Consider the following 16,000-nt stretch of genomic DNA (forward strand, 5'->3'; position numbering starts at 1 on the left):
CCCCCCCCCCGCAAGCCGACAGGCACCAGGGAGGACAGGAAGCTACAGATGAAAGCGTTAGTAATAGTAATACCGCTAACACTGAGCGGTGTGACTGGAGAACCACATCATGGCGAGTCCCCTTCTCTTACTTTGAGCCCCAGCCTCCTGCCTGAGCTCTGCCCAAAGGAAGATTTGGGGCCCGCCTCGCTGTGTGGGGGGCAGGACACCTGGAGACCTGGCTGTGGAATCCGCTCAGTTCCCTAACACTGTGGATGGAGACCAGCCTCCCTCGGCTTCGTCACCTCCCCCGGCCCCTGTTTCCTAGAGCCACCGTGGGCACCCTGGTCTGTCACCCCCCCACCCCACCCCCAACCCCAGGCCCGTCTGACCCCTCTGCCCGTGTTCCCCGCTGGAGAGTGGCCTGACCTGAACTCAGCAGAGGCTCTGGACTTGGAGATTTGGGCAGCAGCGGACGAGGTGACGTCAGTGACCCAGTTTGTCGGGGTCCCTCCAGGGCGAGCCCATGTCAGGCATCCCCCCTCACCCCCCAGGACCAGCGGGCCCCGTGCAGCCTGCGCCCCATGTGGCCTCTGCTCAGCTCTCTGGGGTTTCATTTTGATAGCCCTCATTTAAGACGACTGTATTTTTGGCGTGTGTGACTTTTCCCCTCTTTTTATATTTGTGTGCTATTTACAACGACCAGTTAATGGGGGGTGCTGAAGATGAGCCGCGGCCTGGGCCGGCTGAGGGGTAGCCGTGCTCAGAAGGGGGCAAACCGGGCTGGAGGAAGGCGGCCAGCGTGCACTCAGGGCAGGCAGGGAAGTGTGAGGACGGCGTAGAGATCTGCTTGTGTCATGGCTCTGGTCTGCACCAGCTGTGTGGCCCCGGGCCAGGCAGCGTGCGTCTCTGAGCCTCGTGCTCCCCGACGTGGAGTGGGGTTTGCGTACATGCCTCTTGCCACAGTTCCTGGGGGGGGGTTGGCACTGATGTAGGTCCAGTCCTGCAAGGGCACCCCGTGTGTGCTCGGAGCTCAGGGAAACGGTGATTGTAATAATGGGGGACCCCGCCTGGTTGCTCCCCGCAAGAGGCTTTTGCTTGATTGAATTAGAAATGGCGGGAGGCATGTGAGTGTCACGGGGCGGGGGGACCTTGAGAAGAGGGCGCTCGGGGTGGGTGGCGGCTCAGCCAGGAGCACAGACACCAGCTTCTCAGCCTGAATGTGTGCATGGAGCCCCGGGGGAGGGTTACAGGTGCAGGCTCAGGGGGCCTCCCAGAGGGGCCTGGGCTCACTCGGAACGCGGCCCTGGCGGCCCCAGAGCCGGACCGTGAACAGTTACCCCGAGGTTCCCTGTAGCCAGCAGGGCCCTGCACTGTGTATCAGCACCCGGGACCCAGGGGATTAGCTGATGCTGAGCTGCTGGATGGTTTTAAAAGAAAGCACAACCAAAAGTGAAATCTGATGGTCTTCTAGAGCTGTGCTTCTCGAGCTGGACTGTAACGTGGGGTCTGCTGAAAACGCAGACTCTGAGTCCGGTGCGGGCCAGGCCGGGCTGCGTTTCTAACCGGCGGCGCTGCTGGCCCCGGCCGCGCTCCGAGGAGCTCCCATCCCACGTCCCATTGGTTACGTGCTCTTCCTCTTTCACGGGGTGGTGCTGGAGCCTCTGCGGCCTGCTCGTGTCCCTCCAACTAACAGAAACCCGTGCTTTCCCCTGAGAAGGCGGTTGGCGCAAGGTGAGCACGAGGCTGTGCCCTCCTCCTGCCCGCTGCGGACACGTGCGGGGAAGTCTCTAGGCCGGGCTGTCCTGCTCTGCGTTCAGTTACCACCAGCCCGGCCTGCGAGGCCTGGGACCCTCTCCATTAGCGCCCCTGGCTTTGTCCTGTGACAGTAAACGTAACCTCCCTTTGCAAATCTGTCATCACATTATCACCGTACGAGCAGTGATGTTCTAACTGCTTTTCTGTACTCCCCAAAGCTGTCCTGTTTATGTGGCTTGTTGGCAAGCTGGGGGGCAAGGGGAGCAGGTACCCTCGGTGCCCGGCCCACCCTCATCCCCAAGACTGAGGTCCCCTTCCAGCCCAGTGACAGCCGCCAGCTCGGGGTGCCCGTGGCTCCCCCCTCCTCTGCCCCAGCGTGAGGCCGGATGAGCTGGGGAGGGACTGCCCAGGGCCACCCTCCGCCTCGGGGGTGAGAGCCGAGGGGTGTGTGCTCCCCTGTGTCCTCAGAGCCCCCAGAGCCCATGGCAGTCATGGGCAGCCTGCTCCTCCTTCCCCAGTCTCCCCGGGGCCCTCCCTGAGCTTCCTGAGCTCACTCCGCAGGTGAACTACCTTTGCCTGGGCCCTCAACTCAGGGCTGCTTTTGGGGACCCCCAAACAAACAAAAAACGGGTTCTTGGCACTTCCTTCCTCTTCCCTGATGCCTGGAGCTACAATAAAACAGTTCAGGTCTGGGTTCCACACTCCAGCCAAGGGTCTGGGCGCTCTGTCCCGTGAGTGAGCTGTGGGCAGTGGGGCGGGGGACAGGGCTGGGGACTTACACTCTGGTCTTGGTCGTCACTCCTCATGTGCTGGGCAATGAAGCTGATGCCCTCTAATGCGTCCTGCACATCCTGCTGGAACCTCCCGGAAGACCTCAGCCGGAAACCCCGGGCCGTGCCCGCCACGTCGGAGCCGGAACCGGAGCCGGCCGGGGACTTGGGGGCGGCAGAGGCGGGATTCACAAAGTACATGGAGCTCCCACAGAGGTTGGGGGCGCTGGCTGGGCCTGCAGCCGAGGCGGAGGCGGCCTCGGACCGGGTCAGGCGGGGCTGGCTGGGCTGGGGGGTTCTCGAGGGGCTGCTGTCCGGGCGCTTCATGAAGAGGAAGGTGGGCAGCTTGTGTAGGAAGCAGCGCCGGACCCAGGGCGCCATGGTGTGCGTGCTGGGCGAGCGGTGGTGCACGTTGAGCACGCACACGCTGGTGACGATGGAGAAGGTGACGAGCACCATGGTGAACATGAGGTACTTGCCGATGAGCGGCACGTCCAGGGAGGTGGGCGGCACGATCTTGGAGATGAGCAGCAGAAAGACGGTGAGCGCCAGTAGCACGGAGATGCAGAGGGTCATCTTCTCGCCGCAGTCGGACGGCAGGTAGAAGACGAGGATGGCCAGCGAGGTGATGAGCACGCAGGGGATGATGAGGTTGATGGTGTAGAAGAGCGGCTTGCGGCGGATGATGAAGTCATAGGTCACATCCACGTAGCTGGGGTCCTGCGGGTTCACAGTCCGCCGGCCCGGCAGCGCCACGATGTCCCACTCGCCGCTAGGGGTGAAGTCGTCCATGCTGGCCATGGGGGTCTTGAGCACCATGTCGATCTCCGTGTGGTCATAGGTCCAGGAGCGGAACTTGAGGGTGCAGTTCTGCTGGTCAAACGGGAAGTGCTTCACCTCGATCTTGCAGGCGCTCTTGTAGATGGCGGGTGGCAGCCAGAAGATGCTGCCATTGGAGCGGACCACCACGTTGGTGTAGAGAGACACCTCGTAGGTTCCATCGGCGCTAGGGGCACGGAGAGGAGAACATGGGGAGCTTGCCAGCGAGCCCTCGGGACCGTTTCTCAGTGGCCATCCTTCCAGCCCCTGGCGCCCTCCCCGAAAAGGCCAACTTTCCATGGCCCCTGCGTGGCACAGAGTGCCCTTCGTGTGGATGAGCTCCCATGTGCCTCACAGTTATCGGAGGTGGGTTTTACTAGGATCCCCATTTTATAGACGGGGAAACCGAGGCTCAGAGAAGTTCAGTGAATTTTAAAGGTCAGAAAACTAGGAAGCAGTCCAGCGAGGACCTAAACTTGGTTCATGCTTCTGCTGGGAACACTGTGACCCCACGAGACCCTCTCGCTCCCTCCACCCACCCAAGATATTGATGCTGCCAAACCCAGCACTGACAGAGCATCTGAGGGCCAACAAGAGAGGATGGAGACCAGAAAGAGCACTGGATCGGGGTCCAGATGCTGGCCCTGGGCCCAACTGTGCCCAAATGAGCGAGTGAGTCTCTCCCCCCTTCTCCGGGCCTCCAGTGCCCCACCTGCCATGGAGGGTGCCGGGTCTGCCCATTTCCTTTTCCAGCCTGACCGCCTGGAGGTCTGAGTGAAGCACAGATGAGGCCGGCCCCCAGAGTCCAGGCCTGCTGCCCTGGCCTGGCTCTCACCTCCTCGGCCAACCCTGCCACTCACTTGTTGTAAAGCACGATGTCTGGCAGCCAGATGCGCTTTGCAGGGATCCTCAGGATGTTCACGCCTTCATAGCGGGAGCTGTTCCAGGCCAGGCGGTAGTCGGTCCACTCCTGAGCAGACAGGTACGGCCCTGTAAGTTGGAGGCTCGTAGCCACCAAGGGGGTGGCCCTGGAGGAAATGCCTCCTGGGCTGGGGACACTGCAGGACACTTACCTGTTTCAGCCAGACATTGGTGGTCATGATCTGTTCTCGCTCATTCTGGGGAGGGAAACAGGGATATCCATTCACCAGGTGGGAGGAGCCTTCACACACAGACCCCACGTTATCACACAGAAGGCTTGGGGCTCCAGGACCACATGCCCAGTCGCTGACCCACCATCTCTGGAATGGCTCAGAGGTATTTCACACCCACGTGTCTGGGACAAAGCTTGTGATCGTCACCCAGATCGGGTCCTCTGCTGATATTGCTTCCCCCGGCCATGCAGCTCCATAGGCCAGAAACCTGGGGGCAGTCTCTGCACCCCATTCTCTGGCCCCCCAGGGTGTCCTGTAGATGGAACCCTCTGCGTGCATCTCAGACTTGTCTGCTTCTGTCATGGCTGCCAGCAGTATCCACCAGCTGGACAACTGCAGTCGCCTCCCTACTGGTCCTCCTCCTCACCCAGGCCTCCTCCCCGCTGGTCCTCCTCCCCCGGGCCTCCTCTTCACCCCACGCCTCCTCGTCCCCCAGGCCTCCTCCCTGCTCATCCTCCTCCTCACCCTGCACCTCTTCGTCCCACTGTCTCTACTCAGCAGCCAGGGGATCCTTTTAAAAGGCTCCTCTCAAGCTGAAAACCCCCACTCTTTCCCCACGTCCCCCAGTGTCCCTCCTCCGTCCTCCCCCCCAGCTCCCGAAGTTTCTTTATAATTTATTTATTTTTCATAGTGGTAAAATGCACATAACATAAAATTTGCCACGTTAACGGCAGTTGGTGTAAAGTTTTTGTCTGATCATTCCAATATCCGAATCATCTGTGTGTCTGTTTCCTTTGTCTTTTTTTCTCTCAGTCTTTTTTCATTTTGTCTTGTCTTACTGTGTGCCTAGTGCATTTTTATCTGCTTTCATAGGCCTCCGAGGAGAACTGACTTTGGCATAATGGCAGATAGATGAGGGGCAGATCCCCTTCATCTAGTCTGTGTCTGAGCTTGTTCACAGCAGGTTTAGTTGTTTTGAGAGCTAGCCTATTTTTTATTCATTTTTACTCCGACGGGTGGTCTTTTCAGGGTCTCCCCATCTTGTGGGGCCCGAATGCTGGCATGTGCCCCCAGCCCTGCGAGAGCACCAGACACTCAGCTGGGCTCCAGCCTCACAGCCACCATGCTGCCCTCCTCTCCTTAGCCCCTTGGCCTTTTACCATGTACCTGTCATCATGGGCAGGGAAAAACGCCATAGACCGAGGGTCACCTCCCGGAATCTGGTCCCTCAAGTCCTGGCTGAGCTCTCCAACACTGTCACACAGATTAATGGAGTGGGAGGCATTTTTATACAGCTTTTCTAGTTGTTCTTGTGGAAAAGCTAGTCTGCAACACTGAACGCCTTCATCTGTCTTTAAAAACATTTTTTTTTAAGTTGTGGTAAAACTTATATACAGTGAAGTGCATGGGTTTTAAGCAAACAGTTTGATCAATTTGAGCAAATATATTACCCACATGGCCCACCTCCATTCAGGCTCTATCACTCAGGAATTCTCTTGTGTCTCAGTCCTGTCCGTCCCTCTCCAGCGGCTGCAGAACACGCCCGAGGAGGATGGCTCAAGGCCTGGCCACCCCAGGGAGCTTCTTGGGAGGGCCTGCACACACTCCTTGCTTCCTCCCTGGAAACTTCATCTTTAAACTGGTCATGCCCATAACCCTCCCTCCTGGAAAACCAGATCCTGGAATACAGAAGAAATAAACCCTCGGACTGAATACCTATTCTCCGTACAGCGTTCGGGGTGATCACCGCTCACAGGAGCGCACTCACGGCATAGGGTGGGAGCCCTCCTCCGCCTGGTAACTTCTATGACCTCCCACGGCCCACAGGGTAGATCTGTCAGGGGCAGCCTTAGCCTGGAAGTGCGACCACAGCCGCCTGCCTGCTTCCCCTGAGCAGGGCAGCAGCCGTGCAGTGGCAGCTGGGCTCACCCCGTTAAGCAAAACGCCTTTGGCTGCACCGTGAACTCCCAACACTAGCCTGGCCTGGCTTCTTGTTCTTCCCAGGCAGCCTGCAGAGCGGAGAGGGACAGAAAGCTCAGGCTGTCCGTCCCCTCCCCCATTGTCTGGCTGTGCTTCCTCCCAGGGGACCCTCCTCCCAGCCTTCTGGGGGGCGTTGCTTGGAGGGGGTGGGTTTGTGGGGGCCACCTGTCCTCAGGAGGTTCAGCTCCCCCCGTTACCTCCTTCCTCATGACCAGACGCGGTACCCTAGAGTGCTCCCCTCACAGCTCCTTCCCGGGCAGGTTCCAACCCCGTGGATGGGGCTGTGGGAAGGCCACACGGGGAAGGTTAACCACAGGCCGTGGTTCCTGCAGACACTCTCAGCTCAGAGACAAGAGGGGCGAGGGGGAGCTCCCCGGCACCTCAGCACCCCTATCCCTGCCCCACATCCACACACCAGGAGGTGACAGCCCTACTTGTGGAGTCTGCAGGCTGTTCCTCCTTCTCGTGCCCATGGTGGCTGCCCTCACCTGTCCAGACTCTCACCCCCCCCGGCAGCGGCTGCCTCTGGTCCTGTCCCCACACCGGGGCCTCGGTACCCGTCAGGTCCCACAGCCTCGTTCCTCTGTCCCCCGATGAGAGGGGGGACATGAGGGCCTCTGTTGGGCAGGCTAAGGGAGGGCGATGACAGGGTAGAGCTGCCAAGACAAGGAGAAGTTTATGGCCATGGTGGACGCCCACCTGTTCGGGAAAGGCCTGTTGGCTGCCCACCCCGCAGTCATTGCCCCTTCACATCTTTGTTAACTGTCAGGTATCGGACACTCATGATCTTCCGGGCCTCCTGGCCAGCTGTGGCTGAGGCTCAGGGATCCAGGGCTCGTCCACAGGGCAGGTCTCTGGGACAGAGAGGATCTGAGAGCTCCTGCCACAGACATTGTCACGTGACGTTTTATGTTTGGACCTGTGGCCGCCATCTGATGATCGGAATCCTGCCATCACGGACAGCGACCCAGAGCTCCGACACCGCCGGGTCCCCGACTGACTGACCAGCCCTGACACACTGGCCTGCTCTCGCCGGGGTGTTCTCAGTGTTTTGGCCACTGGGACTTGGATGTTCTGTGGCTTGAAGTTCAAGCATTTTCATCGATGTTGAGATCTGGGATTAGCAGTGGCCCTGAACGGTGGGACTGGTGTGCATGCAGCAGGCAGGGCTCGCCCAGCAAGGACGGGAGCGCAAGGCCAGCCTGCAGTTCCGGGACCAAGGATTCACAGCGCAGAGGCGGTCGGGCCTCCAGTTTAGGCGGACTCCTGAACATATGCATATGGAAAAGGAGCAGACGAGCGATCTGACCTGGTCTAGAGGTGTGGGCCAAGCCAAAGGTGCCCCCAGCCCCGCACTCTGGCCCCCAGCCTGGACGGGGGCGGTCAGCACCTACCACGCTGATGAGCTGGGCCAGGGACAGCTGCAGCTGGATGGAGATGAGCTGGGCCGAGCTGGTGGCCGGGCGGATCAGGTTGTTGTAGCGGGTTCTGTTCAGAAGGTCATCTACAAGTCTCTCCTCTGCATTGGCCACACGGCAGTCCCCTGGGGAGACGCACGGTCAGACCTGCTGGGCCCTCCCTGCTGGCCGCTAAGGGGAGAGTGGGGCTGGTGCGCAGGAGCCGGGGGCGGGCTGCCCCTCCTTCCTCCCCTTCCCACTAGGATGAAGGGCAGCCCACACCCAGACGCTGCGTCCAGAAACGGGGTGCTGCCCGCAAGTCTCTCTGCACCCCAAGTCTATCCGTCCATCCTCCCGCTCCCCGCCCCCAGCCCCGGTCGTGGAGCACGGCCCGGGCTCTTCCCGTAGCCCGCTGCGGGTGTCCCTGCCCGACTCTGCCCCTGCGGCCACGCACCACGTGGCACGACAGTCAGTGGCTGTGGCCTCACCAGGGCCTTCCCCGCCTGAGCCTCTCAGGCCTCCCAGACTGAGCCCTTTGGCCCTGGTACCAGCCTGCCCTCCTCAACCTGATCTTTTCTCACGGGCCCACCCAGACGCTCGGCGCTCCACCATCCCTCTTGCTTTCCTCTCCCCACCCTGTCTTCACGGTCGTACTTCTGAGCCCTTGGGCGCACTCTCTCTGCCAGAGTTGCCCCCAGGCCAACCATCAAACGTCTGCCTTGTGCCAGACACCGTGCCATGTGCTGGGGATGACAGCAAGCAAACACCAGAAGTGACTCCTGCCTTGGTTTCCTGTGTAGTGGAGGAGGGATCCTACCATGGGTTTTGTGTGCAGAGCGGGGAGGAGGGTGGTACGTTCTCGGGGAGAGAACAGACTGACCACGGGGAATTTCCCGAGTTAAGACCCTCAGACTGCAAAGTGTTGGGGTCCAGCTGACAGTTGGCTCCTGGTCCGGAGCTTAAAGGAGAGGGGTGGGCTCAGGGCCGTAACCAGTGCAGCTCCCACAAGAAGCCTGGCCTGCCCCTGGGTCCCCTGAGCTCCCACAGGCCTGGATCTCTTGCCCAGTGGGGTGTGGGTCTTGGTCCCAGCTCCTTCACACGTCTGGAAGTGAAGATGAGGTTCAGGGACCTGGTCTTGTTTACCCTGGTGTCTTCTGGGAGGATGTGTCAGCTAAGGGCAGAGGTGGGGGTGGTGCCGTGGGAAGAGACTCTGGGGAAGGTCAAGGACACTTGAGCAGGAGAGCCCAGCAGCAGGGAGGGGAGATGGGCAGAGCAGGTGGTGTTGGGCAGGAAAGCAGGTAGGAGAAGATCAGGGAACGGGGGCTGAGGAGGTGGGGGTGGGGCTGCCGGAGAGGGGCTGGGTCTCACTGGGCGTGGGGTTCAGATGGCATCCTTCCCTGAAGGGCCTGTGCCGGCTTTTTGCCAAATCCCTCCCTCTGGGTGGGGCCCGAGGGCCCAGAGCCTGAACAGCCTGTGAAGTGGGTCCAAGGTGGCCTCCTGTGTGGGTGCTGGGCTGCACGCAGGGCCACGGGAGCTGGCGCCACGCCAGCCTGCTCCGTGCACTTTCCGACTCGCTGCCTGTGTGGAGCAGATGCAATATTTAGTGCCTTGTGAATGATGCTCCTGGGTGCACCTGCTGCCCGCTGCCCCTCCCCCAGACTGCCTGGGGCTGTCCGGAGGGGGTCCTCTGGATGCGTGGCCTAGATTCTGAGCTCTGCCTCTTACACCCTGGACCCCTCCCAGAGGCAAGCTGTTTGAATACCCTAGAAGCCAGCCTGTAGCCCCAGGCTAAAGCTGGGTCCCTCCCACGGTGCCTCTCTAGTGCGCATATTTGGGCTGACCCGTCATTTCAGAAAGTGGGCTGTATCACTTGCCCAAGCCCCTCTGGCATTTCTGAGGCCGGTCTGGGGTCAGAATCTGCAGCTCCTGGTCCTACAGGATAGAGAGAGACTGGAGCCCACATCTCTGCAGCCCCAGAGGTTGGTCCACCAGGTTCCTGAGAGGTCAAGGCTGCTCTGCAGGCTGGGGCGCTTGGGCTGCTCACCTTTGGGGCTGTCCTGCCTCCTGGACCTTCACCTGGCCTGAGGGACCCTCCCCATCCTGAGGACAGGCTGTGGGCTCCAGAGTTGGGGGTTCTGAAAACCTCAGGCCATTTTGTGCGTTCCCTGTTTCTCATCCGGGGAAACTAAGACCCAAGAGGGAAGGAACTTACTTGAGGAGCCTCAGCAGGTCAGAGCAGAGCCAGGTCTCAGAGCCTCCCTCAGAGAGGGGCCCTCCCGGGCCCCAGTACCTTCTGCCCTGCCCTTGCTAACGTCCCCAAAAGGAGACTGCTCTGCAGAGGCCATCATGGTAACCATAGCTGAGTGTGTGTTCCCGCTGTCACCTGTGTTTGCGTTCGTATGTGTGTGCGTGTAAGGGGGTGGGGCTGGGAAAGACCAGCAGGGCTGCTGTGGGCTGGAATGGTCTCCCACCACCACCAAAGGCAGCGGGAACCCAGAACAACGCATATTTGTTGCTTCCTGCCTGTGAGGCCTGCTGGGTTCAAAAGACAAGGGCCCGTCCCCGCTCCATGACAAGGCTGGCCCAGAATGGGGGGAGCCTCCTGGGCGCCTCTGGGGGTCACGTCCCAGCCCCGGGGTCAACACAGTTCAACAGGGAGGCCACCACTAGGGGTCAGTCATGACGCAGTGACTCTGAGGAGTCCTGGGCCAGCGCTGACTGTGTCTAGGGCCTGGCCTTGCTAGGTCTTCTCTGGAAAACCAGCTCGGCAGCAGGAAGGGGTTAACATCTGGGGGAAGCCGCAGCTCAAACCCTCTACTGTGCTGACTGTGTGTACAGTTGGACAAAGCATAATCTTAAAATCTAATATTGGGAAAACCAAGAGATAATAGCTATCGTTTTGGAACACAAACCATAGAAGGTAAAGACCGACAGAATCTCCTGGCAAGGCAGCATCCAGAAGGCCAAGTGATTTTCAGTTTGGGGTGAGTGTCCTCCACTGAGGAAAGGAACAGGAGATTTGTGTTTATTAAAAGGCAGCTCTGGATTTTTTTTTTTTTAAAGGTCGAGATTTTTACCTTTTACGAAAAGCTCACCACATATTATCTGTCATGTGTAAGAATCACCTGGGTGCTTGTATAAACCCAGGTTCCCAGGCTCTATTTCCAGAGATTTAGATCTCTGAGGCTAGGGTGGGGCCCAGGAATTTGTATGGGGTAATCCTGATGCGGGTGGCCCCAGGACCGCGCTTTAGAAACACGGCAACTGACTCATATCTGAGTCCCCAAGGATGTAGGCAGGGCATATCAGTCCTATAGAACAGCTGGGGAAACTGAGGCCTGGAGAGAGGAAAGGAATGGCATGGGGTCACCCCGCAAGTGGTGACAGAGCCAGGACACACGCAGAGTGGGGACACCATCTTTGGTGAGAGCTGCACTTCCCTATAGGAACTCGTATGTCCTGGCAGTCCTGCCTCCAACACCCCCAGTGCTGTGCCCTGTCCAAGGAAGATGTCGTCCCGCCTGGCCTCCTGGGCTAAGCAGGACTCCGAGGACAAGCCTGGGCCAGACAGTAGGAGCTGAGGGTCCTTGGAACTCGGGGGGCGGGGGGGGCGGGTGACCGAGGCCCGGAGAAGGCAGTGCTCATCACATCTGGACTCCGCCTGGGAAGGGCGCACGGGGCCTCCCTTTCGGGGGTCGGAGACCGCGGCTCTCCACTTCGGCCGCCTGACGCTGCGCCACGCTGTCTGTCCAAGCCGGCCCAGCCCCCAGGGTGGGTGACCAGAGACAGTGCTGTCCTAAAGTGTGTTTCTTAGGAGACACGCCCCACACTGCAAACCATTCCGGGTCCGGCGGTTTGGGCAAGCCCTTCCCGGCCCGGGCGGAGTTTCCCCATCTCTACCCTAGCGGCGCGGAGCCCCCCGCCCAGGCCGAGCCGCGGGGGTGCTCCCTGCGTCTACACGGGCCGGCGAGGAGCCTGCTGGCGCCCGACGCCGCCGTCCCGCAGGCTCCCTTCGCGCCGGGGCACAGCAGCCCCGGCTCAGCCCGGAGGTTGTCGCCGCGGAGGCGGCCCGGCAGGTGCCCAGGGAGGAGAGGCAGTCCCCACCCCAAACCGCGGGGACCCATCGCCCCGGCCCGTCCCAGAGGCCTCGGCCAGTGGGCCCCGCCCCCGCCCCCGCCCGGCCGGGACGACCTCGGGCCGCTCCCCCAGGCTCCCCACCTGTGGCCCGTGCGGCCGGGCGGCGACCGGCGCCCCCCCCTTCCCCGAAGAGGACTCACCGCGCGGGCAAAGGGCAACCAGGGAGAGAAGGACCAGGGGCTGCGCACTCCTCATGGCGGGCGGGCGCCGGAGAGGCAGCCGTCGGAGCACCCCGGCGCCGGCGAGCCGCGAGCGGGCGGGGAGCGCGGGGCCGGCCTCGGAGTCGGGGGCGCCGCCGGCGGGCACTAGGACCCGGCAGGGGGCCCCGCGGGGCCCCGCCCACCCGGGGAAGGGCGGGGCCGGCTGGGGCTCGGCGCCTGCGGCCGCGGTTTCCCGCCCCCGCCTGGCCCCCGCCCGCTCCGGCTGCGCCCGCCCCGCGCGTCCGTGGGGAGCCCCGGGGGCGCCGGCGCAGGGTCCCCGCACTGTTCGGGCACGTGGTTGTGCCCCAGGGAGGGTCCGTACCCGGGGCTTTGCCGAAGGAAAGGGGCGTCGCGGGGAGCCGGAGTGGGGCTCGGCTCTCTGCAGACAAGGCGGGCGCTTAGGAAAAGTGGGTGCACTGGGGAGGGTGACTAGCTCAGGGTCCCCTGGCCTAGCTTGGGGAACTGGGGAAGCGAGCAGAGTTGAAGGGACTGGATGGGGCCCGGAGTGAGCCGCCTGCGTCCCTCGTCCGCCCTTCTCCCCTTGGCCCTCTGCCTGGGCTGACCCGAGGCAGCTCAGGTGACTCAAGGGAGCCCGCAGCCCCTCCTCCAGCCCGGTGGTCCTCACCGGCTGTTGGGATCAGTACTATTCCCCTCGGGCGGGGCCGGGGGCTTCACGGGACAGGCATCAGCACCTGGGGAGCCCTACTTCGGGACTGGGCCAGAGCCTCAGTCCGGGACCTAAAAGGGCCTCCGGTGATTTCCGTAGCGCGCGGCCCCACACCTCCTCCCCTGTCTGGGTCCCAGCAGGCAAACGGAACAACTGGACGAACCAAGCGGGAGGGCAGGATCTGGGAGAGTGCCACCTTCTTCCCCCAGGATTCGCAGTCTTACTTTGATATCGCTTCCCCCGTCGTCCTCTTGCTACAATCGGAGACGACCACATACGATCTTTTAAAAAGAACGCTCTTGAAATGTAGTTGACTTTCCCTTTGGGATGGTTTGGAGAATCTAGGTTCAAGTGCGCCCTCTCTTCAAACTGCAACAATAAATAGGTGAAATATATACAGTAAATTAAGAAGTCACAGCCAGGCTGAAAAACAAGATCGCCATCAATCAAAATCAGAAAAGAAATGCAGAGTGGTAGGGGGTGGCTGAAGCCTGGAGCCTGCTGGGCTCTGGAAGCCAAAGGCAGTGGCAGGTCCTTTGGGATTAAGGGGGACTAAAAGACTGGACTAGAAGCTGGAGGTTTGCATGTACCTCAAAGGAAGGAAGCTGGGAGGGGAAGCCGGCTGCTGATCTGTTGTCTGAAGTCCTAGCTTTGTGGGATGCACGTTTTCCCTGATATACCATAGGATGGGGGCTTAAAAATGCCCACCTAGAAGCAGCTGCCAAACTGTAAGTTAGGTGAGCAAAGGTGCGAGGGTAGGAAGACAGAGAGGGAGAGAATATAACATCCATTGGAAAAAGCCTACAACTGTGCCAGAAAGTAAGAGAAGGGCTGGGAGAATGATGGGGACATGTTAGAGGGGCACGTGAGCCATCCTGGAGGGGCTCCACCAACCAAGTCTGAGACAATTTGAGCATTAAAATAAGTAATAATGCTGATGAATACTCATTGAATAAAATAAGAAACTATAAGCATATATCAAAGTAAATAAATGATTGAAAGTTTGATAAGAAGAGGGATACCTACATAGTTTCAAAGTAGCTCCTCATAAAAGTTATTAATTATAGGGGGGAAAAGAGTTAACTCTCCAGGGGAGAAGCCTGGCAGATACCACCCGTGGTAGGCTGAAGAATGACTCCCAAAGACGTCCACGTCCTAATCTCAGAACCTCTGAATGTTACCCTATATAGTGAAAGGGACTTTGCAGCAGTGATTAATGAAGGATGTTGGTTGGGATGGGTAGATTCTCCTGGTGGGCATGATGGAGTCACAGGGACCCTTACAAAAGGGAGACAGGGGTCCGGGTGGGGCAGTGTGATATGAAGAGGGAAGCAGGAGCTGGAAGAGGCAGGGAATGGATTCTCTTTCGGAGCCTTCAGAAGGAACCAGCCCTGCCGATACCTTGATTTCATCCCTGTCAGACTGATGTTAGACTTCTGATCCCTAGACCTGTAAGAGAAAAAAAACTGATGTTCCAAGCCACTCCGTTTGTAGTTATTTGTTACAGGATCAGTAGGAAGCTAGTAGACCGCCTGAACCACGGGATCAACATTAACACCATTGGTAAGGGGGCAAATCCAAATGGTGTAGCACCTGGTGGGACGTGGCAGGAGGAACGCAGAATCCTTCTGTGATATTCCTGCCAAAGATGTATGACTCGAATCTAGCCGTGATGATACATCAGAGAAACTGAAATTAAGGGACATTCCAGAAAATAACTGGTCTGTTGTCTTCAAAAATGTCAAGGTTATGAAAGTCAAGAAAAGACTGAAGAGACATCCCAACTAAATGCAAGACGTGGTTCTAAAATGGGTCCTTTTGCTGTCTGGGACATCGTCAGGACAACTGGCCAAACTTGAATGGGGTCTGAGGGATGGATGGTAGTAATACATCGATGTTAATTTCTTGCTTTGAAGGTTGTATTTTGGCTGTATCGGAGACTATCTTGTAGGTAACGCACAAGGAAGTATTCAGAGATGATGGGGTGCCATGTGTTGTAAACATAATCCAAATGATGCAGCGATAAAGAGTGCTTTGTATGGTACTTGCAACTTTTCTGTAAATTTGAGCTTTAAAAAAAAAGCAAAATGAGCATATAAACCAAGATTTGATGTATGATTAAGAAACAATAGCCAACAAAATGAAGAAATGAGCAAATTCACTGCAGGCGAAAACAATTTTTATAGAAGTCTGATAAAATATTTTTTAAAAAGAAAAGAAAAAAACGGCATGGAACCTATTTGTTGAGGAAACTGTAATTGGGAAGTAGGACACACAGGAAAAGAGAAGACTCTGAATTACGGGTCTTTGCCTCAGGGAGGGGGCGTGGAGTGGTGGTTAGTGCAGGGCTTCTGAGTCAGGTGGTCTGGCCAGTGTCACTACTGACATTCTCTGTGACCTTGGGAAGTGACTTCACTTTTCTGCGCCCCAGTTCTTTCATATTTCAAAGGAGGAAATACCCTTCATGCTAAACTTTCTAGATTGAAATGAAATAATTAATGGAAAATGCCTTAATGATGCCTAGAACATAAAAAGCACCTAATAAATGTGAGCTGCTATTAGCTATTATGAATTCAGAAATTCTAATAAAATAATACCAAGTCGAATACAGCAGTGTACACAAAAAAATATTGCATCATGTTAAAGTAGGGTTTATTCCAAGAATACAAGAGTGAGTCAACATCAGATACTCACTAATGTGATATGCTACCCTAACAGATTACTCATTTAGTGCAAACTATTAGCAAGCTAGCTTCCTTAACCTAATAAACATGTAGCAATGATCATACTTAATGGTAAAACTTTAGAAGCAATTTTCATCGAAGTCAGGACTTAGGCAAAGGTGCTTTCTATCATGGTTTTTATTTAGCATTGCACTGGAGGTCCTAGGGAATGTGGTAGGTTAAATTATATGAAATTGATGTTGTTTTAGGTCACAGACTGCCCCACATCAGCAATTTATAGATTCAATCTGTAATAGAAAGAAATAAAATAAGTAAAATTTAAGAATTAGGAAGGAATATTACCCCTATTTGCAGATGATATGATTGTCTGTGTAGAAAATCCAAGAGAATATACAGATAAATTGTTAGGATTAGTAGGAGAGTAGGGTTGCTGAATTCAGGGTCAACTGTAAAAAAAATTACTAGCATTCATATACATGAGTAATACCAAATTAAAAAATGTAATAGAAAGAAAG

General features: G+C 57.7%; 1 protein-coding gene across 1 annotated transcript; it reads right to left on the reverse strand.

Annotated features, from left to right (window-relative positions):
* Positions 1-1,906: 1,906 nt before the first annotated feature.
* Positions 1,907-12,129, reverse strand: CHRNB4 (cholinergic receptor nicotinic beta 4 subunit). Its single transcript, XM_035024338.1, has 6 exons — positions 12,075-12,129; positions 7,795-7,943; positions 4,400-4,444; positions 4,187-4,296; positions 2,517-3,513; positions 1,907-1,984 (listed from the first exon to the last, which is right to left on the reverse strand). The coding sequence occupies exons 1-6, from the start codon at positions 12,127-12,129 to the stop codon at positions 1,907-1,909; spliced, it is 1,434 nt and encodes a 477-aa protein (XP_034880229.1).
* Positions 12,130-16,000: the final 3,871 nt, after the last annotated feature.

The sequence above is a fragment of the Mirounga leonina genome, unplaced genomic scaffold (genome assembly GCF_011800145.1).
Source record: "Mirounga leonina isolate KUSES-001 unplaced genomic scaffold, KU_Mleo_1.0 Mir_178, whole genome shotgun sequence".
Classification (NCBI taxonomy): Eukaryota; Metazoa; Chordata; class Mammalia; order Carnivora; family Phocidae; genus Mirounga; species Mirounga leonina.